Genomic DNA, 26,306 nt, shown 5'->3' on the forward strand with positions numbered 1-26,306 from the left:
GGTTACCAACATCAGGTAGCTGACGAACTGGCAGGGAGGAGATGACAGCGCAGAGCTTAAATCCCTCTTTGGCCTGATTGCCCCAATTAGCTCCAGATGCGTGAAGCTAAGAAAGCCCTGCCCACGGGCGGAGCCAAGGGTGCTCTGGCACTGATGGAAAATCCCAGCTGCTCACCCAGACCATGACAATATCTCTGAATTCAATTCAATTCAATTCAATTTTATTTATATAGCGCCAAATCACAACAAAAGTCACCTCAAGGCGCTTCATAGATACAGAGAAGAACCCAACAATCATATGACCCCTATAAGCAAGCACTTTGGCGACAGTGGGAAGGAAAAACTCCCTTTTAACAGGAAGAAACCTCCAGCAGAACCAGGCTCAGGGAGGGGCGGCCATCTGCTGCGACCGGTTGAGGTGAGAGAAGGAAGACAGGATAAAAGACATGCTGTGGAAGACAGACAGTGATTGCACTTTGAAACCAACAGCAGCAAAGACTTAGACTGACCTCAATGTTGACTGTCTGTGCCCAAGACAGATGATTGGGAAACTTTTCATTCACATGTTCAAGCCACGTGTCACTCTGTTATTTACTTCTTACCTTATCAATGGATTAATAATTTCTTTGTGCTCCAGTGTATCATTAATCATGATCCAGTTCATTGTTCTTCAGTTTTTTCACAGTCAACAAAGAGATACATTTTAAGCTGAAAATTTTAAACTGACTTTCAAATTTAATTTAAGTATTGCATGAACTTTTTAGACATTAAATTTTTTTATTAATTGGACAGACTCACATCATTTTAAATATAATGGGTATTTTACTATTTGGATGAAAACACTTTGTACTCAATGACTAAAGTCCAGAACCCATAACCATGACCAAATTCTGTGTGTCCTCCCTTGAGGTGCTCTGCTTTGTTTTTACTGCAGCCACCTTCAGTTGCTCCTTTGTGGGTCTTTCTGCATTCAGTTTTGTTTTTAATAACCAGAGAACGTGCTGATTTAATTTAGATCAGGTGACTGACCATTGAAAAATATGGTATCATTGAGGCAATTTCTTTGCCTTGATAAACTTTCAGGTTGCTTTTGCTATGTGGGTTGAATCTTTCGTCATTTGATGCACTGTGAGTTCTGCTGAGTTTGGCAATTTGAGGAGGTCAGTATAGCCCCGTACACTTCAGCTTTCATCCTGCTATTAGCACTCGCATCAGTAAATACTAGTGCAGCCGTACATGCTCATACCATTTCCAAAACCATGCTTGACAGATGATGCAGAAGATGTGATTTGGTTTGGACCGATTCTTATATAGGACTTTTCTACTCTACTGGAGCGCTCGATACAACATGCCACATTCACTTTCTTCTATGATTTTAAGTGCTTACTAACTAACAGTCACACTCCAGTGAATGCATTGGAAAGCAACCGGGGGTTAGTATCTTGCCCAAGGATATTTGACATGAAGAGTGGGGGGAGCCAGGGGTCAAACCTACTCTACCTCCTGGGCTATAGCCAGCCCAACTGTAAAACCCCTTGAGTTAAAGCTTAAAAGCAGTACTCCAATCATATATTAACAGCTAATTTAAAATCCACTGTGGTAGTGTACAGATGTGAAACTACAAAAAACTATGTCTTTGTCCAGCACATTACATTCCTAAGTGTCAGAACTTTCTCCTCACATAGTGTACAAAGTCGTGACTGATTAGACCCCACCTTATCTTAAAGACCTCACTGTACCATATTGTCCCGATAGAGGACTTTGCTCTCAGACTGCAGGCTGAGTGACTTTGTTGTTTCCATGAGTTGCCAGTGGTAGAAGGGGAGGCAAAGCTTTTAGTTTGTGTCCTTCTATTTTGGGTTCAGGAGACACACATCGTCTGTACTTTTAAGATTAAGCTTAAAACTTGATAAAGGCTATAGTTTGGCCTGGATCAGGTGACCTTTGACCATCTCTTAGTTTTGCTGCTATATTCTAAGGTTGCTGCACTTCTCATGATACGATAAGCATTTCTTCTCCACTTCCCTCTCTTCAGTTGCCATCTGTCTATATGCAACAATTGCATGCCATTAATTTTTGTCTTCACTTGTAGATTGTGTTTTGTCCTGTTTCTGTTGTCCTGTGGTCTTTTTACATTCTACTTATTCATCACCCCCAGTGGTCACAGCAGTTTTTAAAAGAGAGGTCTTCTTCTTTACTTCTACCAGAATCCTCTGAACATTGGGCTATTCTCTCGATTATTGCTGTGAACTTGCACAATGTATGTAATGCTAGTTATGTATTTTTTTCTGCACTGTAAAATCTAATATTGTGTTTAATTAAAAATATTAAGTAGGCTGAACTCAATTTTTATCAATTCGTTATTAGAACTCAATTTAAGTAAGTTACCAGTATTATGTATTATTATTTATGCAAAAACGCTGATAAACTCAACAGACCTACGCCTTAGTTCATGGATTCACTTTGTCTAAGGTTTATTTCTGGGATTTCACACAACCCAGGATTCAAATCATGAATACATAATGGGCTTGGATTTACAACATTATGAATGAAATGTGCTCTATTTGGAAGCAGCTGGCCCCTCCCCTTTCGACGGGTTGTGTGTGAGACTTTAAATCATCAAACTGTAAATTATAAATTGTTATTGATCCTTTATCCCGAGTCCTAAAGTGTATATTTATTTTCTTACTCTTCTTCTATTTATTGTTTGTTTACTTGCACTGCTGTAACTGGATCCTCGTCGTCTCGTCTCTCTATATGATGGACTGTCTGTAGCGGAGATGACAATAAAGTTTACTTTGACTTCAGCAGCGAGCAGGCGCACCGAGGGCTCTCGCGCTCACTCTTCGTGTATAGAATTTCGAAAAAACATCGGTGCAGATTATAAGTCTGTATCATAATGTCTGGTGTTTTCGTATTTGTTGGTTTGTTTTTATTTTGTTTAACTTTGCGAGTTGGTTATTAGATGCTGCTCCCCGCCCTCTCCTCCCTGTGCCGCAAGCAGCAGGCGCACCTCGCAAACAAAGGGCGCCCTATACTTCCAGGAAATGGGCGATAGAAAACCGATTGGTGCCTGTACCATTCCCAATATGCGCTGGCTGATGTCGGGGACGCATGAGTACGAGCATTTTTTTTTTTTTTTTTTTTGCCGATGCCCGTGATGCCGCCCCCCACCATGATGCCGGGCAACCGCCCGTGTCGCCCGTATCAAAAACCGCTACTGCTTTGTGGCAGCTTTTGAACATCTATGACATCTATTAATGTCAAATCTAGACTTTCTTTAACAACATAAGCAAACTGCTTTTATATTTAACCGACTTTTCTATTTAATTACATTTTAAATAATAATAACAATAGTATTTATTTTGTTAAAAAATGTGTTTAAAAACAAGTTTTGTTGTGAAAGCTATAATCCAGATAAGTGGCCTGTTAAATGGTTAAAGTCTAGGTTGGCTTTATACTTGAGAATAAAGTAATACAGTTTGTCCTTCTAAAGAATTAAGTTAAATTCCACAGTTGAATCATAAGAAACATTATGTTACATATAAACCCTGCCATATGTTAGATCTGGTCATTTTGCTTATAAGAAACTTTATATATTGGAAGTTAGCTTTTAACAAGCATGTAATGATCATATTTAAATTAGGTGGTCTTTTTTAAACACGTCTCTTTAGGCCTAAATTGACAGTGCCAATACCACACATTCAGACACAGTAGTAGATGGTGTTTTTACTAATATATGTGTTAGTCTAATTTGGTTGTATGGGGTCTACATTGACCCTCTGTGTTGTACGTTATTATGACTGCACAGCCATTAAGGATCGAATTGGTTTCTGAAAAAATTCTGTGTTTTCTCCCTCTGCTTGCTTCTTGCTGTCTTTGAGGCTCGGGACCAGCACTCCTGTTGTTGGACAGAAAGACATCAGTAAGTATTTTGGTTTTCCAATATATTAGCAACTGTCAGTCACATTTATATTAATCAGGCTGAACTTTAATCATACTTTAGATCAGCCTGTTTTACTCATTGTTTTATTTGTGCTTTGGTTTGGGGAAGTTGTTTCTTCACTGATCTTTTCCTGTCTTCTGTTATTAGACTTGAGATATGACTGCACTATGCTGTTGCTGGTGACTCCAGTTAATTATACAAGACATGCTGTGTAAGTAAACAAACAACAGCAGTTTGTCTGCATTTCTTGAAAGATCACATCCCCCAAACTTAGTTTAGAGGGTCTACACTGTATATAGTGAAGTCTGCAAGTTTTCTAACAGCAAAATTTGTTTTGTGCCCAAATCATTTTGCACATCATTAGAATGAAAGTTATTGGCCATGTTTGCATAGCCCTTTTTAAAATGATGCTTTCATGGCATTATTGCATGTTGGGTGGTGGTCAGGGCTATCCAGACTGACAGTGGGACATTGAATGTCACCTCTCTGGTGGGGAGGGGGCCTGAGATTGTCTAAATCTGAGTCTGTTTTATACCAAATGCAGAAAAAAATGTTTTAAGAAAGCAATTAAGTTCATGTTCCAAAAAATATGACTGTTTGCTTGCAGGACAACAGGAGAGATGAGTCCTTCATCACAGATGGTGTGGTCAGTGAAGATGGTCGCCTGCAGGTTCAAGCTCAGATGTATAATCTGCAGGTTTATCAGTCAAGCAATCATAAACGGAACAAACAGAATATGTATCATATGTTCTGTTTGTGTTTTGTATTTTATTTTATTTTTTGAAGATTAATTTTTAAGCACCTTTTTAATTTTAATTTGCACACTTTATTTCACACCCTGAAAACTATGTGTAACATTGAGGCAAACTGTAGAAATTCTAGGGTTTGTAAGGGAAAGCACAGGGGATATTGTGCTATCTAAACGAATAATGTTTAGATAGATGGCCTTACGTTATCTTACAGTGATAAGTGATAAGATAATGTGAAGGAGTGAGCACTAACTGATTGCACAAGCAAGGAAAATCTCTTTCTTTGTTTTTTTTAAATAAAGGGTATATTTTGTTGTTTCAAAACACTTTATGAAATAAAAATGAAATCTGAAAACAGTCAAGAATGATTTGTTGACAATGTAAATTCATGCAGCAGGTGGGGGATCAGAATCACCTGTATTATTTTTTCCTTTCCACTCATTTGAAAGTTTGTTAGTGGTTTATCACTTGTTCCAGCACACGCAAACGTCACACCATTGTAAATCCGTTTATTGCACAGGATAACGTGTATTCACTCAAGCCTATTTCCAAATCACCTAAATGTTAATTATGGCACTAGCTGTGAAACATTTTCATGATGAAAGGTCGTGGCCAGTCTTCAACAAAGGAGAGATATAAAATAATCAACGCGGTTAATCTTAGAAGATGGGCACTTCTATATTGTTATGTCATGATGTTTCTCAGTTTATGATCATCTTTTTTATTATTGTCACATAGCTGACAAACATTGAGTGATTATTATTTTTCATACTTCATCTATTATGTTTAGGTATCAGTTATTGCAGTCATTCACTTCATCACAAAATGCACCCATATGATCGATGTACTTTATATTATGATATAATCGTGCTTTATTTGCTTTAATTTTTTAATTTATCAGTTACAACTGGAAACTAATGATTTTCCATAACAACTGACATCAAATTTTCATGTTATTATTATATCTTATATATTATTATATTATATAAAGACACAAAGCTGAGATACACATGTTGTATACTTGGGTCTACAAAACTTCACACATTAAAAAAAAGAAGGCTACTTTTCAGGAATTAAACCACCAACCTTCAACCAAACTTTATTATTGAAACAACAATAAGGTCATCCACTTTAACAACCTCCAACCCAACTACAAGAAGAGGGGTTAAGTAAAAACAAGAGTTATTTGAGAATAAATTCAAACCTTTATTATTAGCACAGTCATAAACCAGGTAGGAATTATTTTCTATCTTGTATTATGAGAATAAAATGTTTAAATGAATGAATAGAAAAAACATAAAGGAATAAATACTTCCTCCAATGATTCATTTTAAGACTGACTTTAATCTGGAACATGACAGCATAACAATATGATATGTATTCAAAACAAAAATTCTATCAGGTATCATATCATCCTATATTTAATTAATGAATAACCATGAAACCAATTGAGCGTTTCCTTGGCTGTGTGTGGGATCACTGTCTTGCTCAAACGTCCACCCTCATTTCATCTTCATTATCCTGGTAGATGGAAGCAGATTTTTATCAAAAATGTTTCAATACACTTTTCCATTCACCCTTTCTTCAGTTTAAGTGTCCCACTGCCGTGTGCTGAAAAACAGCCCCACACCACGATGTTCCCACCTCCACACTTCACTGCTCTTATGGAGTTTCTGGGGTGATATGCAGTGTTTTTTGACACCCAAACATCGCGTGTATTATGGCATTCAAAAGCAAAGTTTAAATGTACTTCAACATGCTTTTTCTTCAACACTGGAGTCTTACGCAGTGAGCATGGCGGTGGAGTGAGTAACTTATTGTCTTCTTTGGAACAATTGTACTTGCTGATTCAGTGTCTTCTTATGATGTTCTTTCCACTTCTGGATTATGGCCCCAACAGTGCTCACTGGAACCTTCAGTAGCCTAGAAATTCTTCTGTAACCAGTGCTATCAGTATGTCCTCAGAGAGCTCATTGGTTTTATCTATCATGAGGTGTTTCTTATAGGTTATAGGCCATCAGTTGGGACTGAACCAGCTAATTACTAATTCTTGACAGAATTGCTTTCTAGTTACAGATGGATTTCTGCGAGTGTCTTGACTGGTTTTTTTTTTTGCAACTTCCTTTCTGTGTGTGTTCAATACTTTCCCCCCTGTATTATTTCTTATTATTTTGCATAATTTACGGACATCTATGGTTTGATTTCTTTGCGTGTGTGGATTGGATGGGTTGTTAGCGATTGAATTCTGATAAGAATTTCATGTCAGTAGCAAATTTAGAAATATATTTATTTAGAAAATTGGTGACATGTTCTATACTTACTTTACCCCCTGTATGTAATATACTATATAATGATATGATATGTGACCGGTGACCCAAGGTACACCAGGGTCATATACGTGCCACATTGAGTAAATTATTGCCTACATATAGCTAAGACTAAGCAATCTCTTATCAAAGCATGTTCTAATAATCAGTACACTTATGACCTAGATTTACGAAAGACTGCTATATTGTCTTTGTGTTCGTAGAACAATCAGGTGTATAAAAGGCCAAACTTTGTTGCGGCTGTTTGGGTCTTTCTTCTGGTTTGACGGTAAATGAACAAGGGACACAGCCCTTATTCTCTCTTAATCATGGTTTCTTTTTTTTTTTGCTGGTGGGTAGGTGGGTGGAAGGTTGTAGCTTTTATAGTGTTGCTTGATTTGTAGAACTGACATCATTTTTTCTCTTAGAGTCATCAAGTGAAATATTAAGAAGTCACTCTAAGATGGCCAGGCTCACAGTTGTAGCAGGTATTTTGGGAACTTATTGCATGCATACAATATAAATGTAAACACTGACATTTATTTTATCATGCTTTTGCCTACATTCTAATTTTTCTTAGGTTTGTGTCTGGTGATGAGCCAGCTGGGTAAGTTTTTTTCTGTTTCTTTTTTGTTAAAGAAAATAAATTTTGATCATTACTTGTGTATCACTACTGGGACCTGTGATTCTTTTATATTCCTATGTTCCACCACAGGATCTGCCAGCAGGATGGAGTGCTACTTCACCAACTGGTCCCAGTACAGGCCTGGAGATGGAAAGTTCCTGCCACAAAATGTGGACCCTTTCCTATGCACCACCCTCATCTATGCATTCTCCATCATCAACTACAACAATGAGCTGGTTACCTACGAGTGGAATGACGACGTCCTCTACAAGTCTTTCAATGATCTGAAGACCAAGTAAGTGGATATTATCCTATAGGTCAGAGGTAAAGCAAAACACAATACCTCTTGAGCGTATCATGTCTTTAAGAGTTTTCCACTAAGATATTACAGTTTCTTTAATGATATTACAAGTTTTCTGCTGTTTCCAGGAATCCCCACCTGAAGACTCTCTTGGCCGTTGGTGGATGGAACTTTGGGTCAACACAGTAAGAAATACTTTAAAGAAAGAAAATTATTTCACATTAGGACAATGGTACGTAGCTAACCAAATATTGTGTGTAAACCATCAGTCTGAATCAAAATCAAAAAGAAGTTTCCATTATTAAACACAGCAAACATTAATCACAATTCTCCTGTTAAAGACATAAAGCATTAAGCAGATTTTACTATAAAGATCAAATGTTAACTTGGTTTTTGTGTTTTTTTGTTTTTTTGCAGGTTCTCCATCACGGTTTCTACTGCAGCTAATCGTCAGAAGTTCATCCAGTCTACTATCAGATTTCTGAGGACTCATGGATTTGACGGTCTGGATTTGGACTGGGAGTACCCTGGATCCCGTGGAAGTCCTCCTGAGGACAAACAGAGGTTTACTCTGCTCTGCAGGGTGGGTATAGATCTCCATTTTTTTAAATCTACATCTCATTGATGTTGTTTCGTTTGTATCATACTTGAATGGTAAATGCTAAATGGACTGATTCCACTAACCTTCCAATCAGTAGATGATCTGCTATACCTCCTAAACTACAGCCACCCCATGGACTCCATTCTTACACTGTTATGTGGTGCACTTTTATAGGAACTTGTTGCTGCCTTTGCAGCTGAAGCCCAAGCTACCGGCAATCCCCAGCTCATGCTAACTGCTGCTGTTGCTGCTGGAAAAGGAACCATTGATGCTGGATATGAGATCGCTGAGATAGCCAAGTGAGGGTCCTGCTTTATAAACCATCTTACTTCATCTACTACTTTTAGAAATCTGACAGTTGTGCAATGTAAGCATGCAAATCACTGTTTATGTTTATTTCCTTATTGCAGAGAATTAGATTTCATCAATATAATGACCTACGACTTCCATGGAACTTGGGAGCAATTCACTGGACACAACAGCCCTTTGTACCGTGGATCTCAGGACTTTGGTGACCTTATCTATTTCAACATTGTAAGTAAACAGTTAAAACTGAAATAAGATTCATTTAAGAGATAACTGAAACTTTAACAGGTAACTTCTTATGAACACAAACTTCACATTTTTTTAACTTCTATAGGACTATGCCATGAAATATTGGAGAGACAATGGCACCCCACTGGAGAAGCTGAGGATGGGATTTGCATCTTATGGTCGTACCTTCCGTCTGACATCATCAAACACTGGTGTTGGTGCTCCAGCTAGCGGCCCAGCATCAGCTGGTCCATACACCCGTGAAGCTGGATTCTGGTCTTATTATGAGGTACATTTCTTAAGGCTGGAATTTAATGATTGCCTCATGATGTATAGCATGAGTTGCTTTGATATCTAATGATATTTATAAAACGACAAATGTTAACCATGTAGTCTGTGCTGTAGATCTGTACCTTCGTGAAAGGCAGCACCATTAACTGGATTGAAGACCAGAAAGTTCCCTATGCTTTCAAAAACAATGAGTGGGTAGGATTTGACAACAAGGAGAGCTATGAAACCAAGGTAAGTGAGAAAGCTTACATCATTTCTTTATGTTTAACACATTTGTGTGTGTACAAGGTAGTGATATCAATGTCTGTTTAATTTTTCCCCAATAGGTACGTTACCTGAAAGATCAGAAGTTTGGCGGGGCCTTTGTGTGGGCTCTTGATTTGGATGACTTTGCAGGAAAATTCTGCGGGGAGGGTCCCCATCCTCTGCTCTCTCATCTGCACAACCTTCTTGAAATTGGTATGCCCAAAGCAGATTCATATAGATGAATTATTTTAGTCTATATATATTTAATAAATTAGTGTGGAACTGTTATCATAAGAACCTCTGTAATTTAGATAAGATGTTACTACAACAGTCAAAAATACAAATATGTTCGATACAGTTTTGAACTAGTAAAACTTTTGTACGAGGGCAGTAAATGTTCTTCATGTAGCGATTGGAGTAATGAAGAATTCATGTTAATAGGTCAACAGTGGGTTGGGTTAGGGTGAGGTTGTGTTTTAGCCAGTTACGCATTAAGGGATTCATGCTTATTGATACACATGAATGAAAAACCACCAATAACACATAATTCCTTTGATCTGTACTGTCAAGAGCTTCCCCCACTACCCTCAACCACCACCCCAAAACCTGGAGCGAGCACCACTTCTCCACCCAGTACCACCACCACTACTACCCATGCCCCAGGAACTGGATTCTGCAATGGGAAACCTGATGGCTTATATCCCCACCCAGATGACAAAGCCAGCTTCTACATGTGTTCTGGTGGCAACACCCACGTGGGGCAGTGTGGAGCTGGATCTGTCTTTGATGACAACTGCAAATGCTGTAACTGGCCTTGAGCCTGGAGCAGAGGCATTGTGTATTACATCTGGTGCCAACATCATCTATTAAAGGGACTAAAGTGTATCAGTGTATCCTCTATGTACACATTCATTCACCTATATAACTCGGGTCCTTGGATACATAGATAGAGTTGCCATAAACAGGGTATAACTCGCGTCATCAAAAATGAAGGTCTCAGTTCCGACATCATCAGCCTAATAGTGATTTTGTCTCGTACAAAAAGCAAATAAAACAAAAATAATGTCACAGTAGTCACCTCAGCTTTGAATAAAGTGTTAATTACTGCTTAGAGTTTCTAACCTTGCAAAATGCACTATATTGCCAAAATTATTTTCTTTTCTGCTGTCACATGCTTGGAAGTTTAATACAATGTTGACCCACCCGTGGCAGCTATAAAACCTTCAACCCTTCTGGGAGTGTTAGTAGTGTATTTATGGTAACTTTTCACTATTTCTCTCGAAGCACATTTGTGAGGTCAGACACTGTGGGATAAGAAGCTCTGCTCTAATTCAATCCAAAACTGTTCTATCGGGTTGTAGACAGGACTCTTTGTAGTTCAGTAAGATTCTTCCACACGAATTTTGCTCAACCATGTCTTCATGAACCTTACTTGGTTCACTGGTGCAAAGTTATGTTGAAACTGGAAGGTACGGTGGCCATGAGAGGCCAAATGGACTGCAACTTTAGAAAACACCAGCAAACAGAAAAACGCTGCAAAAGGACACATAAACACCAAAACATGCTAAGCATTGCTCTGGGAGACACTTAAAAGAAGTGGAGAATTTTTCAGATTTGTGAGGAATGAAAATACTATAGATATAGGTTTGCTATTAGATGTTAACTATTAGCCTGAAAATCTGTCATCTGTTGAAACACACATGAGGGTTTATATGACTGCTGTTTTGCTTTAGGTGAAATAAACAACTAAACTCAGACAACTTGTGTTTTTCAGGGAAAGATGCACTGTAAAAAAATATTCCGTAGAAAAACGGAAAATGTCCTGGTAATTTTCTGCCAGTACATTTTCTGTTTTTTTACGAAAGTTTGACGGACTTTTCTGTAAATGATAAAACGGAAAATTCTGTAGATTTACAGTATACTCTCTGTACTATTTACGGACATTTCCTTCAGCTATAAAACGGAAAATTCCGTTTATTCACAGTATATTTTCTGTATTATTAACTGATGTTTTCCGTTAATAGAAAAATTGAAATTTCTGTTTATATTACTATGTCCAAGCACTTCTTTCCACTGTAACTCATTAAATATAGTTCTTTATATCCTTAAACGTACATTTCTATGCAATTACAACCTAGTACACCATGTACTCAAAAATTCATAAATTAAAACTTAAATTAATTTGTGCTTCGTACACAACAACATTGGTACAATTAATGTTAAATATTCTTTTATTCTCCTTAACTCAAACACTATACTAAAATATAACGACAGCATCCATCTTGTCATAAAACGACTAAATAGCTGATACATGAACAAAATAACTCACAAGCTTTCAAATTTGAGCATTTTTATTTCCTTGAAATCAGGTTGCCCTCATGTAAATGTATTTATTTACATTCATTCAAGCGGCTACCAAGTGTTTTCTTCAAACAGGACACCTGACAAACAAAAAATGTCATATTTAACGATATGTTCACATTTAATAATATCCAGAGTACCTTTTAGTTAGAATCACTGCCTTGTGGTAGTTTTGCCTCAGCCAAATGGTTAAGGTGTGGTTTACATCCATGTCTGTCCACTTATGATACAGTATACACATGTAGTCAGTTATAGCCAAACACCTTTGATTACTGAATTGCATTCACTTCATTAATGAAGTGAATGTAATTCACATTTGTGTGAACATTTGTCTGAGATTAACTCTTTGGGCTCTTTACCTTACAATATAACATACTTGAGTCAAAATTTGTTGACTGTTTAAGTGGTGCCACATGACTAGAACTGAACAGATCCAAAGAAAATGTTCCTGAACTTTGGGTTTATGCGAACAGGACGGATGGATAACCACAGGACTCTTCCCCATATGATAACTAAAGCACAAAATAAATGAAGACAGATTACTGTCCCAAACTTAAAGATAAAAGTGTATTTACTGGACTTGTTTTGTCAGTGAGGAGTAAAGTACAATTAGAAGTGCTTGTTCTGATGAAAAGTTAAACTGTAAAAGGCAGCGTAGTGAATAAGGATCTGTGTCCACGAATCCTCAGCAGTAACAACACTTAAACATCATAGTTCAAAATCCTTAATGCACACCTTTCTCTCCACGGTGTTCAAATGCTCTTAGCTGTTTAAGTAGAGGGAAAATGACATATTTCATGACCATTAAATGTTAGACAAGACTCTGAAAACAAGGTTACGGTTACAAACAAAAACCTCTGCTTGTGCGCACACACCCTAAATCACAACAAATAAGACAATAGTAAGACAAATTACTACAAAGTCTTGTTACCACTCTTCATATACCAGTGTGACAAAGTCCTGAATGCAGCCTGCATGTTAGTACATCAAGGTCCATCTGAGCTTTAAATAAACTACACTCAGCTTGTCCTTGGATTTTCAGAGTTGCTCAGTTCATACAGGAACTGCAGCAGTCGGAGTTAACGTGTCACTGTGTTGCTCCTCCATGTCAGCCATTGAGACTAGTCGCAATTTATTCTGAGGAAAAAAAGAGAAACAACAAGACATTTTTAAAAAGTTTGTATTTTTATATTTTTTTTTTACCTAGAACATAAACAACATAAGCAAAAAAAGGATTAGGGCTGTGCGATATGACGATATATATATATATATATATATCAGATGACGATATAAAAATGTCTATCGTTTCATTATACGCTATTGTTTGTTTTGTGGTGTTGCAAAATAAACTGTTTACGGCAATATTTTTTTCATGATTTTGATGGTCACTGTAGTGGATATATTATTTCTTAAAGTTCTCTCTTTCTCTTATACTTACAATAACCACACTATGGACCGACAAGTGACTGTTGTTATGCGTACTTTCGTTACCAACAATGACGGTAAAAACATTATGTGGCTCCACCGTCCGCTTGTTTATTTTCCACATAAACCTTTCACAATAAAGCTCAAGTTTCTGTTGAGACTTTTCTGAATTGAACTGAAATGATATACATTATTCTCAAACATAAAATTTCAGAATATGCATCAAACAAATGACCTCAAATAAAAACATCAAGTAACTATAAATGGCGCTTACAGTCACCATGCAGATGAAGGCACAGAGAATACCAGCATGGCCAGCGAGGATGAGGCAGAACCAGCTAGCTCCAAACAGAAGGACCAGTCAAAAGAAATCGAGGACCTTATTGTTAAACGAGGGGCTACCTCTGTAGCATGGACATGGTTCACCACTCAAACACGACAAACCTCTTTAACCACCTACACAAAAATCACATGAAAGAGTTTCGAGAGTGTTTACGAATGAGAAGCAAAAAAGAGCCGTCAGGTGCTCAAAATAATCCTTAGACTCAAACGTTAGAACAGACTTTTCCTCGCAGCACACTGTGTAATAAATACTCAGAAAGAAAATGGCGGCCGTTTAAACTCATGTCTAAAAATGTATAGTTTCATGCATCGGTCAAAACACTCGACTCCATGTACACGACGCCCAACTGAAAACATTTCACTTAAGTCGAGTTGCCCGAAAATCACAGAATTTACAGAAAATGCACTATTTTGTGATATATATCGTTATCAGGAGAGAAATGTCTTATATTGGGATGTGAGATTTTGGTCATATTACACAGCCCTACAAAGGATTAGAATTCACGTAGAGTTGCATACACATAACACCATTCTGTTGCAACAAAAGCAGTTTATAATCAAAGTGACATACATACCTTGAAAAACTAAATCAACCACAACATTAAACTCACCTTGTGTTTGTAGAGAAGGTGATCAGGGTTTTTCTTCATTTCCTGAGACCAGCTGCTCTGGATCATCACCAGCTTGTATCTTCATCTTTTTTTTTTCACTCGGGGAAGTCTGTCCTTGGCCATTGCTCTGCAGTGGAAAACCAAAGTGTGTGATCAAAGGTGAAATAAGGGATATTTTTCCACTGCAGGACTTAGAGTGCTTCAAGTAGTGATAGCTGTTGATGCATTTCTCAAATAATCTGTAAGGATATGGATTTTTAAGAAAGATACAAATATCTCTGCTTATATTTGGCTAAAAGCTTGATATAGACACAACAGTTTATAATATGTCAGCATCCCCCACAAGGCATATAAAGCCCCTGCACACCAGCACTGTGCTTACATTATAGTTCAATCAAGAAATAGTTACTGATTTATTATTGAATTTTTTTAGTAATAATTATTAGTATTTAATCACATTAGCACAGTGGGGTGACAAAAATATTCCACATACTAGAAATGCTGCTCAGCATTTCATAAATTACATTTTCAACAAATGTTGGAGTAAAAACACAGTTACAGGGAAAATGTGTCTGTCTGTAAATATTAACTAAACATTTCTATGTGCTACAAAATAGACATAATTGTAAATGTGCTGAGGTGAAACTATACTTTCAATAATATTAACACTACAGTCTGTTAACCACCGAAATAATCTATGCTGGTCAGCTAGCTAAAAGTATTTACTTTAGCAGCCCAAATCAGAGGCTAACATTAGCATTTGCTAGCGTCAGCCGGGAAGGCCTGAGGCTTAAACTAGGGTTGGTGTAACTTTGCCTGAAACCCTTTAAAGTGTACAGTAGAGCCAACTGTAAAACACAGGTATTGATACAGTACTTATTAGGGTCCTAAAATAATTTCTAGGACCACGAAGTTCTCACTTTTCCCAGTTATCCACATCGCTGACTTTGGCTAATTAGCTAGTTAGCAGTCACAGCTGTGTAATACCCAGAGAGACACAGACAGCTAACTATAATATTTATGAAAACTGGTTCAGCCACTGAAGGGCTGGTGGTATCACAGTAAAAATTATTTTAACATTAACTAAAATAAAGCTTAAGTCATGTTAAACCTAAATAACAATTATTTTAAAAAATGAGTCAGCAAAATATTCCTGACTTGTCTGGAGACAGCCGAAAACCAGTTAACAAACAAATTAACAATTCTTTCTAAATAAAAACGCGGAGTCTTTTGAAAAACATTATTTTAATAAAAGGAAACAAGAGTTTTAATACTTACCACAGAAATTTGAAGGCAGTTTCTCCAACTTCAGAGTCCAAAATCCAGATGAAGCCTGAAAGAAGCCTAATGGCTGCTCTTGCGCTTACTTTTCCCTCCTTTTCGGGTTCTTTTTCCCCACAATGCATTGCAGTAGTTGAGAAATACAGAAAAATACCTGTAAATGACCAATACTGAAAATTCCTTCACGTTTATACAGTAGATTGTACTGTATCTTTACGGATTTTTTTTACAGTGTGCATTGTCCATTCTGTGGGTTTAAGTTTGAAAACAAATTTCATTGTTCATGTGGAAAAAAACAGCTTTGTCCTGGCTAAAGCTGCTGCCACAGCAGCAGACCTCAAATACTCAAGAGGTAATACTTTCTGCACCAGCTGTTGTCTTTTAAGTCTAACTAGTTTTGTAAGAAAATAAAATGAAGAGGGCAAGACTTGTTCACATGTTTGGTGTTTGAACTTTTCAGATCTGTATTCATGTATAACCAAATAGTGTCATAAATCAAATAATTTGTTTGTAGTTGGGAAATTGTAGACATCCGGTGTGATATGACTGATAAATCTACATTTCTGAAAGCAAAAACGTGTTTGTGGTGGATCTGACTGGGAAGAGGTGGTGTTTTATGTATACTATATTCATATGTTTTTCCAGTATTAACTTTATCATGTTTGCTTTTGAGTTATATACAAAGATAAACTAATGAAGAGCCTCTTACTATCTCCCTCTCATTCCCTCCTTTCAGCCAAGTCATTTGTTCAGCATTTGTTCAAATACCCTGAAGGTAAAGAGCCTGAAAGGAGGATGCTCTCAAAATCCAAAAAGAAAAAAAAAAAAGAAATCAAAGAAAACAGTGAGGGTTTTTATTAAAAAAGATTTGAAAACTTTTATTTTGTTGTCTGACAACAGGTTTTCAACCTGTGACCACCATCATTTTTTCTAATATGTAATCTATCTTTTTGCTGGGATGATGAACAAAACAAAGACTGACAAGAGACCCATAAGAGGGAAAGCACTACCATTAAATGTTGAACCAAGCTGGTCATCTGAGAAGCTCTTGGGTGCTGCCATTAAAAACTGAAAGACTCAACCATGAAATCAACCATGATATGGATATGGAAGATGGAGAATACATCCTGCTCTATCCTGCTCTAAAAGAAAAATCCAGGATCACCCTATATGACTGAACTCTACATAGAGGCCATTGGAAAGACTTACCAAAGAATTACACTATTTGCTTGTGTCCTAGAGGATTTCTTGTCATAAAGGGAGTATTAAATAGACTTGACATTGGGCTTTGTTTTTTGTTTTTATTGTTAAAGATTTTTGTGATTAGTACCTTGAAGATTTAACCAAAGTTTGCTTTCACCAAGTGTGTTGAACAATATACAGTTACACTTAACTTTAAAGCATGAGGCAACTGTGTTGAATATGTGCAAGATGCTTACATAAATTCAAGAGAGAGCCAATCCTCTGTAAGTGATTATTCTCCTGGAAGAAGTCCCTTGTCCTGTGGGCATTGTGTGCTGTAGCGCTGTCCTGTTGATAAATCCATAAACCCAGTTGTTACCATACAGAGGTGGGCCCTCAGTCATGAGGGACGCTCTCTGCAACATGTGGATGGTGGGGTGGGTGCAGTTTTCTCTGTGGTGGGGTTGGGTGGACTGTCCCGGGCTCTGTGGGGCCGGGGGGCGCTGCTGCGCCTGGGCCCCCTTTCCCTGGCGGGTCACGGAGTATGGGAGTGCCTACTGGGGTCAGCGGGGGAGCTGGCCCCAGGGAGGGGTCACTTGCCCCTCCCTTCCTTCCCTCCCCATCTCCAGCTGCCTCCCTCTTCCCGCTCCACCACAACCACCCACACATGCAGGGCCTTGGAGTAGGGGTATGTCACCAGGGTGCAGAGGAGGCTACCCCCCCCCCCCCCCCCCCTGTCCCCTTCCGGCTGCCTCTGCCTCAATTTTATCCCACAACTTAGACATTCACATTACTCACACTCTCATTACACATACATATAGGATCTTGGGGGTGGGCACGATACACGGAATCCAAAGTACCATCAGGGTGTACACCTCACCCCTGGCGTCGTTGCCCACCTCTCAATTTTGAATACACGTAGACATTGAGGGCTAGCAGGAGGGACTATGCGCTTACCTGCTGCTCTCTGGCAGGTAGCTCCATGCCCTCCTGGGTTTTAATTGCACCTTAGAACACACATGCATCAACACTACAATGAGCGGGTGGAGGGAGGTTTGGAGTCTTCTCTCACCCCCATTCTCTGCGGCCTGCTGGAGCGGGGGGGCTAGGAGGAGTTGGCCGTCCGACTGCGGTCTGGAGTGTGGGGCCTCCCTGCTGCTGCGGAGTCGGGGCGGTCTGCCTCTCCCCACCGCAGGGAAAAGGGTAACACCACCTGGGTCTGGGTGCAGTTCCCCCCTCCAGGGGCAAGGGTACCTAGACCCGGTTTGTAGAGTACGCTTGGGGAGTGTGATCGTGTGTACAGCGTCTCTTTATGTCTGTCTCCACGTTGGTTGAGTGTGGAGTAAGTGCATATGAGAGCATGAGGGTGGGAATGGATGTTTGTGTCTGTGTGTGCCTGTATGTCTGTGTCTATATGTCAGGTTGGGTATCAGACGCCACCTCTCTGGGGACATCTCAGGCCCTCCAAGGTTTGGAGGCCTATCTCCACCCACCACCACTTCCCCTGCCAGTGGCGGACTCCCTCAGGTGTCGGTGCGTTGGTGGTTCTTTGTGTCTGGGGGTGGGCGTCCGGGTACACACCGGCTCACTCCTTGGCGGCCGCTTATCGGGGCCTGGAGCCTGGGGCTCGCTCGGGCCACTTCGGAGGTGGGGTGCCCCCGGCCTCTCGGCCTGGGGCTCGGTCACTCAGGCACAGCTGGCTGCCGGCGGAGCTCACGGGCACGTCACTGCAACTCCCCCTGGCTTCTGCTCCGCGGCTGCTGAGTGAGCCCTCATCTGGGACTCTCCTCAGCTCTTTCTGGGACAGTGGCACGGCTGCCCCTCTGTTGGTCTTCCTTGGTCTCTTGTGTTCTGGGGGCCTCTGGATGTCTGGAGTTTTGATCTCCTCCATACCTGCTTCATACCCTGGAGGACAGGGCTGTGGCTCCCCCACACCCTCTAGCAGATCATTACATGGAGAAACCTTTGGAATGCAAGCATGCTGATCCACACAGGTATGCACACAGGTGTACACACGGGTATTCACAGACGCGGACTACAGCTTTCTTGGCTGCTGCCTCAAAGCACATTGTGCGCTGTCTATCTTGCGTGCTGCACAATATCGTTTATTATTTAGTATCTACTGATATCTACTGCTAGCTAGTTTATTGTGATGGTGCTGTTTTTTTTATTATGTTGCTCTTTGTTGTTTGCTTTCTCTTCTGGTTTTTTTCTCCATACAGGTGACCCAGGTGTTGTTGTTTTTTTTTCTTTCTTCCCCCCCTTCTCACCGTCTCTTCTCCCCTTTGGTTTTCTTTCTCTCCCTCTCTTTCTTTCATTCTTTCTCCCTGTCCTATCCCCCAGTCATGTCTGTCCCGTTTGTAGCAACTGAAAATAAAATAAATTCATAATTATAATAAAGGTCAATCAAATGGACCAATATGGCAAGGCCATGATGATCCACTTGGTAAAATAAATCCGCTTGGCATCTTTCTTGGCCTTAAGACAACAATTCTGATGGCTAAAGATCCAAACGGGACACACACACAAAAAAAAAACATGTGGATATAGCCAGCAGCTGTTTGACACAGCTGCACCTCCTGAAGCTCCATTGTTCCACTGAAGGAAAAAGCACCCCAGACCATCATCATCAAAACATATCAGGCGGGATCTGCTTGTCTTGCCAGTAACGTTGGAAACCATCAGGACCATTAAGGTTACATTTTTTCTCAGAGAAAACTTTCTTCCACCTTTCAATTTCCCGTGCTTGGTGCTCTTTTGCAAAGTCCAAATGGTCAGTTATGTGGAGTTCAAGGAGACGAAAGCTTGAAGATGTTTTTGTTTTAGAACACCTTCAGTCTTAGATGCCGTCTGATGGGTATGGGGCTTCAGTCGGCACCACCGAAATGCTACAGAGGATCAAGGACAAAGGAGGATCTGCCTAACTTTCAACACTACTTCTTAGCAACTATGCTACAATTCATCTCAGGATGTTTAAAACATGCCCTCTTAGATGAGCCCTGGCTAGATGCAGAACAGGCACTATGTAATAATCTAGAGATTTCAGACCTTCCATTTATCAGCTCAAACATCAAACAACATGAATGCTTTAAAAGCATCAACATCAGCTCTTTCCTGACAGCATGGTGGGAGTTTCTAAAAAGGTCTTCATTAATCCCATGCAAATGTACACCTATCTGGAACAACCCTGACATACTACAGAACAATGATATGATTAACTTCCCAGATTGGCGTCGAAAAGGAATTAAATACTTTGAATATACATTAGAAAGAACAGACTTTATTCCGCTTGACAGACTAGTTATACAGCAAAACCTCTGGTCTCAGAAATGCTCAAAAACATTTAAATTGATTAGATATCCCAGCCTACAATTAATACACTACAAAATACTACATAGAGTGCACTATACAGATCAATGGATGTTCAAGATGGGTGATGTTTGTCTTCTAACAACTGCTCACACTTTGGTTCTGTCCACCAGGGCTGGATTGAGACAAAAAATCAGCCCGGGCATTTTGACTAGAGACTGGCGCGACATCCGCTGGTTTCCTCTTTCTGGTGCAAAGTGTGCGATAAACAAACAAGAGAGAAAAACCAATCAGCTGATCATTGATCAGTTTTATGATTGAAGTAGCAACAGGAGAGGGAGGGGGGAGAGAATGAGAGAAGAAGAGGCAGCTGTGCAGCGTAACGAAACAGAATAACTCCAGCTTTGTGTCTTTTTCCATCCTAGCTAAAGTACGGGACAAACTGTGCTCCTTTTCAGCTCAATATGAAAGGCGTAATATTTTCTCTGACTACATCTCTGAATTCCGTTTTTTACGGGGCGGTTGGCAACTCTACTAACTAACCTTATGAATAAAATAAAGTTCACTATCAGTAACATCATAGCACCCATCCAGCTGTATAGAAACTCCGTCATGCTAGCTAGTACGCAGTACGAGTTATTGTAACTGACTGTAAAAACTATTTGCCTATTTGCACTACTCTGCCTGGTTTGCACTCAATGTCATTTACCCTTATATTGTATAGCTTTCTTGTTATATGTAAAATTGTATTATATTATTTAATTTTATTTAATTTTTTTTACTTTAAAATATTTTACTTGCATTTTTAATCACTCTTATATTTAAATGTTCATTTTCTATTTTATCTAGGGATTGAGAGTAACGAAGTTTCTATTCTCTGTATGTCCTGTACATGTGGCAGAATTGACAATAAAGTTGACTTTGACTTTGAAAAAGTCAGCATAACGAAAATAAATTAGACCTTAGTTTATATCTGACCCAGATAGACTGCAGGTCATAACTTCTTACCTGAAGTTCAGTTCACCTGACACTCGGACCTGCGGCCGCCTTGAGTCTCTCCTCCTCCTGCCTCCCCTTCCCTCATCCACCTGCTGGCCTCTGTGGAAGCTCCGCCATAGCCACCACCAAACAGCTGAGTTATTTTTACACATCCGCCAGCATCTGGCCAATCCACCACCTTTCATTGTTTATACTGTTACAAAAAAAAAAAAACCATTGGCCCATAAAAACAAAAAATCACCATCGGCCCACCGGGCAAATGCCCGATGGCCAGTCCAGCTATGCTGTCCAGCAGTTCAGAGGTTTTTCCCCTGGATATGTTAAGACTTATCAAAGTGTGTGAAATGTAACATTTCAGCCTCCACTTCATTTTGCTTGTTGGGCAACTTGGATGACATCACTATAGAGATGAATGCAGCCCACATGGTTCTCACTGCCCCATGCATTGCCAAGAAAACTGTTCTTACCAATTTAGAGACTGTCTGATAGAACATATTAGTCTTGATACAACCTCTGCTGCCATGTTAGATCAAGCCCTCTAGGCTCCGTTGATCAGCTCCATCACCTAGTCGGGGTGGGGGTCGAGGTTTTGTCCCACCTTTGTCAGTGTAGTTGGGAGGGCCTCTAGTCTTGTCAATGCCTGCTTCATGTCCCGGGGGACAGGGCTATGGCTCTCTATACCCTACCTACTATTAGACAGTTAAATGGAGAAACCTTGTGAATACAAGTGCACACACCTGTGTACAAACAGGTACTCACAGACACACACGTTCTTGGTTGGCTGTTGCCTCTAAACATATCGCGTGTTGACGGTCAATATTTATTCTTTACTTGTGCTTATGTTGGTTGTTGCGGTTTCCCTGCTGTGTTGCCCTGTTATTGCTTTTCTTTCCCCAGCAGGTGATTAAACAGATTTTTAGGTTGTTTTTTTTTCTTTTTCTCTTTTCTCCTCTAATCCCCTCTAATTCCCTCTCTTTCTGTTAAGCCTCCAAAATTTGATTCTGTTCATCTGGACATAGCGTTTTCAGTGGGAGAAACGTTTGGTCGCTCATTCAGGTGACTTCTTCAGTCTCAGCTGACTGCAGGTTTCCCCAATCTTATAAACAGTACATTTGCACAATGACTGAAACCAGCCCACTGAAGGAACAATGGGCTGTGAGGTCAGTTCCTTCATCATGATTATGCAAATTCTTATGACCATTGATGAACAATAGTGATGGGATTTCCGGCTCTTTTTAGAGAACCGGCTCTTTCGGCTCCCAAACGGCTCTTCAGGTTGTTTTGTTGCTTAAATTAATTTATTATTAACAATAATATAAAATTATGCACAAAAGGAATTACTAATGTAAAAAAGTGGTTTCATTTATACAAGTTTATATATAAATATATACGGTGGCCCCTAGAGACAAAGCACGTACAAACTCCAAAACACATTTCTAGCGTTAACTGAACTTCCAAAACAGAGCTACCCTGATCACTGAAATTACACAATTGAAAGCATATGTGTATGGTTTGTGTATTTATACACAAGCACTCATATATATTCAAATAATTTAAAAAATTTTAACCTGTTACTACCACACACCAAATCCAGTCGTTGGTACTTCCTGGCTTGTGTAGCCACTAGGTTACAAAAGCTCAACACTGCCCCCTAGCATCCTGGAGCACTTCTGTTGTGTTTTGTACGTGTTTCGGAGTTTGTACGTGTTTTGGATTTTGTACGTGCTTTGTCTCTAGCGGCCACCATAAATATACGTTCATTTATTCACTCCACATGAAGTGTAATAAATAACTGATATAATACAAAAACCAACTATTCACATTTCAACTTTTAACTGCACATTCTCTGTCATATGGGCCTGCATAAATAAACTTTCTGAATCCTTTATCATCCCCAACTGAAAATAGTTGTGTGTGGCGGGTCGTGTGATGGCTGTGTAGGATAGTTGCTCCCGACCTTATTACCTTTTACCCCAATTTATCTAACTCGAAACTTAAAAAGCTTGGATTTATTTCTGTGGGGGTTTTTATGTTTGGAACAAAAATGCCCAGAAAATTTAAGAAAAAGGATGTAAGAGAACGTAGTGAAGTGGAAGAAGATGCTTCATCGCAAGCTAGCAGTAATATGGAAGAAGACCAGCAATCCGATGCTAACGCTATTGCAAAAGATTACCCAGCTACGATGGACATGATACTAAAAGAATTGTGTGCTTTCAGAAAAGACACAAACGAGCAGTTTAATGCCATAAGGGAGAATGTCAACGGCATTGGTATAAGACTCGATGAAGCAGAGGGACGTGTAGACGTAGTGGAGACTCGAATTCAGGCTTCGGAGGAGCTGCTAATTGAAATAGCAAATCTTCAGCTGCGATGTGAAACTAAGCTACTGGATTTAGAGGGACGGTCACGTCGCAAGAATCTTAGAATATATGGCATGAAGGAAGGGGAAGAGGACAAATTCCCATCCGTTGTCAACTTTGTAGAGGTTTTGTTTGAAAAGACAATGTGTCTCTCTCCTCCCACCGCGTTGGGAATCGAAAGAGCACACCAAGCTGGTGCTAAGAAACCCCCGGAAGGAGCCCCTCCACGCTCAATTGTTGTTAAACTCGCAAGTTATCGTATCAAAGAAGACATTATCAAGAAGGCCTGGCAGGCTAGGGGGTTTGACTTTAAGGATTCTAGGATATATGTGGACAATGATTATGCCCCGGAGATACAACGAAGAAGAAAAGAATATGCGGTAGCGAAGAAGGTGCTTAAAGAGAATAACATTCGCTTCCAGACGCCTTTCCCGGCCAAGCTAAGAGTGTACTACAGAGAGGGAATGGCAACGTACAACACAGCGCATGAAGCGACTATCGACATGGTGAAGAGAGGATTATCGGTAGACGTTGTGAAAGACAGAGACACACTTTTGGATCAAATAAAACAGCAGACTTGGCAAACAAGTACGAAGAAGAAATGCGGAAACACGATCCTAAAGCAGGGTTTAAAAGGAGCGTCTCCAGGTATTTAGGCACCAAGATGACAGTGGATAACCAGCATGTATGTGACGGAGCATCATATTAGAGGTAAACTCAAGAGTATAGAGATTTAAGATGAACTGAGAATATGAACTTTATTTTGATAAAAATGTTTTTGTGATATAATTAGATAATTCTATAAAGAGGGCATATAAAAGTACATTAAAGCCGGGTCATTTATATGCATAGTAAGCTGGACCCTAAAGACCACTGGGCTTCCGGCCTGTGTGCCGAAGAGAGCACTCTTCCACAAGTGGACAGAAGAGTTTCTCCCTCACCAATTACAGCTAATATAGCGTTTATGTTTTTGGAAGTCAACATGATTGTATGTTTTTGTTGTACAATATTTTTTTCTATAATGTTTTTCTTTTTTTTTTTCTTTTTTTTTTTCTTTTTTTTTTCTTTTTTTTTTTCCTCATCGGGGTGTACTTTTCGATCTTTGGCTATGTGCAGAGATTAAAATCATATAAGGTTGTATAACAATGCCTTGTAAGGTAACTAAAGTAGTGTCATTTAATGTAAATGGTTTGGGGAGTCATATTAAAAGAAGTAAAATTATGTCAAAAATAAAAAGAGAAGGAATAGAAGTTGCCTTTCTACAGGAATCTCACCTACCGAAGTTTGAGCATGAAAAACTAAAGAAATGGAAATTTAACCAGTATTGTTCTTCCTGTCCTCAGAGTTCAAAAAGGGGTGTGGTAATTTTAATTTCGAGTAGGTTAAATTTTGAATGCATTCAAGAAATTGGTGATAAGGAGGGGAGGTTTGTGTTAGTTAAGGGGTATCTGGAGGGTACACTGACTACTCTTTTGAATGTATATGCTCCCCCAGGATCAGAGTTAAAAAATTTTAAACAGGTTTTTGAAATGATTGTTGTAGAGGCACAAGGTACTCTAATTTTGGGAGGAGATTGGAATGTTCGACTCAATCCGTCTATGGACTCATCAAACCCACACGCCCCCGGGATTACATAAAATAACCAAAAATATTAAATTAATTTTAAAGGATTTAGGGCTTATACTGTAGATGTATGGAGAGAATTAAACCCCATCAAGAAGGACTTTACCTTTTTTTTCTCACCCACATTCATTTTATTCTAGATTGGATTATTTCTTTATGTGTCAAAAAGACTTTAACAGTGTGGTCAATTGCAGGATAGGAGTGATGGATTTATCGGATCATGCCCCACTGTATCTGGAAGTAGTGCTTGGACACGAAAGAAGAGTTACATCTTGGAGATTAAATACAAGTACTCTATGTCCGTTGAAAGAGCAAATTAGCCAAGATCTAATAGATTATGTAGCGGAAAATGACAATGAAGAAGTCTCTCTGAGTATTTTATGGGATGCCCTAAAAGCGGTTATATGAGGAAAACTTATAGGCTACAGTACTAACTTAAAAAAGAAGAGAAATGAGCATTTAAGAAAACTCCAGGCACAACTACAATATCTTGAAGATGCCCATAAAATAAGCGCAGATATAAATTTGAAATTAGAAATACAAAAGAAGAAAAATGAAATTGATGAAATTTTTTCAAGTGAAATACAAAAAAATATGGCTTTTTTACAACAAAAATACTATGAGGTAGGAGGCAAATCTGCAAAATTACTGGCCTATGAATTAAAAAAACAACAATCAGAAAATATAATACATAAAATAAAGGATCCTCAAACAAATAACATTGTGTATAAATTGGAAGACATTCACTTCGCTTTTCTAAAATTTTACAAAGAACTATACACACAACCTAGAGTGAATGTTAAAGGTATGATATCTTTCTTGGACTCACTTTGCTTACCAAAGCTGAATGAAAACCAGAATATAACCATAATCAAGGACATATCTGAAATTAAAATTAAAAAAGCTATTTCAAAATTAAAACCTAATAAATCCCCAGGCCCGGATGGATTCCCATCAGATTGGTATAAGGAAATGAAAGAGTTATTGATTCCCTTGATGAGAACATCATTCAATTATATTTTAAAGACGGGAGTAATTCCCCCATCTTGGAATGAGGCTTCTATTTCCTTAATAGCTAAAGAAGGAAAGGACAGGCTTGATTGTGGAAATTACCGCCCTATTAGTGTTCTTGACCAGGACTATAAGATATTCACATACATCCTTGCCAAAAGAATTGAAAATATTCTTGTTCAGATAATTAGCTTGGATCAGAC

General features: G+C 39.1%; 2 protein-coding genes and 2 long non-coding RNA genes across 5 annotated transcripts in view; 3 read left to right on the top strand and 1 right to left on the bottom strand.

The window, feature by feature from the left end:
* Positions 1–3,170: 3,170 nt before the first annotated feature.
* On the top strand, positions 3,171–4,625 carry LOC120742171. Its single transcript, XR_005697805.1, has 3 exons — positions 3,171–3,925; positions 4,094–4,157; positions 4,554–4,625. It is a non-coding gene; the product is annotated as an uncharacterized LOC120742171 (long non-coding RNA).
* A 2,839-nt stretch (positions 4,626–7,464) lies between these two features.
* On the top strand, positions 7,465–10,458 carry LOC120742165 (acidic mammalian chitinase-like). Its single transcript, XM_040045295.1, has 11 exons — positions 7,465–7,489; positions 7,582–7,608; positions 7,717–7,921; positions 8,056–8,112; positions 8,345–8,510; positions 8,703–8,827; positions 8,939–9,062; positions 9,169–9,351; positions 9,468–9,584; positions 9,680–9,812; positions 10,170–10,458. Exons 1-11 carry the CDS (start codon positions 7,465–7,467, stop codon positions 10,415–10,417), a joined length of 1,410 nt encoding a protein of 469 aa, XP_039901229.1. The 3' UTR covers positions 10,418–10,458.
* A 1,368-nt stretch (positions 10,459–11,826) lies between these two features.
* On the bottom strand, positions 11,827–15,728 carry LOC120742164. Of its 2 annotated transcripts, XR_005697799.1 has the most exons (3): positions 15,617–15,728; positions 14,339–14,465; positions 11,827–13,097 (listed from the first exon to the last, which is right to left on the bottom strand). It is a non-coding gene; the product is annotated as an uncharacterized LOC120742164 (long non-coding RNA). The 2 variants fall into 2 exon arrangements; XR_005697798.1 differs by lacking the exon at positions 15,617–15,728 and having other exon boundaries at positions 14,339–15,379.
* Positions 15,729–23,153: 7,425 nt separating this feature from the next.
* The window catches only part of LOC120742166 (acidic mammalian chitinase-like), a 30,554-nt gene continuing 27,401 nt past the window's right edge, over positions 23,154–26,306 (top strand). The window contains exon 1 of the mRNA XM_040045296.1: positions 23,154–24,057. Coding sequence (XP_039901230.1) covers positions 23,154–24,057 — 904 coding nt within the window. The remainder of the gene's footprint in view (positions 24,058–26,306) is intronic.

This window comes from Simochromis diagramma, unplaced genomic scaffold (genome assembly GCF_900408965.1).
Source record: "Simochromis diagramma unplaced genomic scaffold, fSimDia1.1 OVJJ01000761.1, whole genome shotgun sequence".
NCBI lineage: Eukaryota > Metazoa > Chordata > Actinopteri > Cichliformes > Cichlidae > Simochromis > Simochromis diagramma.